The sequence below is a fragment of the Cyprinodon variegatus genome, unplaced genomic scaffold, assembly GCF_000732505.1.
Source record: "Cyprinodon variegatus isolate N-32 unplaced genomic scaffold, C_variegatus-1.0 Scaffold2557, whole genome shotgun sequence".
Classification (NCBI taxonomy): Eukaryota; Metazoa; Chordata; class Actinopteri; order Cyprinodontiformes; family Cyprinodontidae; genus Cyprinodon; species Cyprinodon variegatus.
The window spans coordinates 20,828-21,834 of NW_015153010.1; the positions used below are offsets into that span (position 1 = coordinate 20,828).

The 1,007-nt window shown below is 40.8% G+C and overlaps 1 protein-coding gene across 1 annotated transcript in view; it reads right to left on the reverse strand.

Annotated features, from left to right (window-relative positions):
- The window catches only part of arl6ip6 (ADP ribosylation factor like GTPase 6 interacting protein 6), a 3,195-nt gene extending 2,783 nt beyond the window's left edge, over positions 1-412 (reverse strand). The window contains exon 1 of the mRNA XM_015369157.1: positions 164-412. Within this exon, the coding sequence (XP_015224643.1) occupies positions 164-305 (142 nt within the window). The 5' untranslated portion in view covers positions 306-412. The remainder of the gene's footprint in view (positions 1-163) is intronic.
- Positions 413-1,007: the final 595 nt, after the last annotated feature.

Sequence of the window (1,007 nt, forward strand, 5' to 3'; positions counted from 1 at the left end):
TTTAATTTTGTAAGTTTGTTTTTTTTTTTTACTGTAAATTCGCAGGTTATTGTAAAAATGCCACTTTAAACTCAAAAATTGTATTAATTTATGTGAACCCTGTGGTGAAAATGAATGCATTAACCTGTCTGGGGCCCTGCCTGGGGCCCCCGCATGCCCCTACCTCTCAGGATGGGGTAGATGAGGCCGCAGAAGGAGCCCGCTGCCGCCACCGCTGCAGCTGAACCCAGAGCCGACAGAGAGACCGAAAACCACGGCGTGACTCCGCCGCCTCGCGGCCTCCCACTAAGCGCGCGCGCGGACATGATCCCGGAGCGCCTGGATGTGCGGTGGTCAGACCGAAGCGCGCGGCATGACAGAGCACTTCCGGTTCTGATTCGGTTCTCTGACCGCTGGGCTTCAAATCCAGGAAGCAGTCTGGGTTCTTCCGCTTAAAAGAATGTCCTCCCCGAGCTTCCGTACACAGTCACTGGTGACAGTTTGGTTTCCTCATTGGACGCTTAGCGTGCCTTGAGGGCGGCCATCTTGGGTCAGACCACAGTTCAGACAGCTGCTGTCAGAATGAACAGAAGGCTCCTTAGATCTGATTTTAATCAATGAAAGAGTCAAAGATAATATTACAACAATCTCTAACAACCTTAAAGGAACAAAAATTATTCTAAAATAACCTTTCAGTTAGATTACATAGATTTATTCCGATTAAAACTTTAAACTGAACTCAAACTAGATGAGATATATGCAAAGTTATATAGTTCATAGTAAATATTAATATGAAAAACACAATATTACAATATTTTTGTTTACATAAGTTTGTCTAAACCTTTTCCAAAAATTCTTTTCAATCTGTTTTTTTTTTATCATTATTTATACATGTGTGATATATAATATATATATATATAGACTCCTTCTTTGTGTGTTTCATATGGATATTTACTTGCAAACTATATAACTTTGCACATATCTCATCCAGTTTGAGTTCAGTTTCAATAGTTTTTAATCTGAATAAA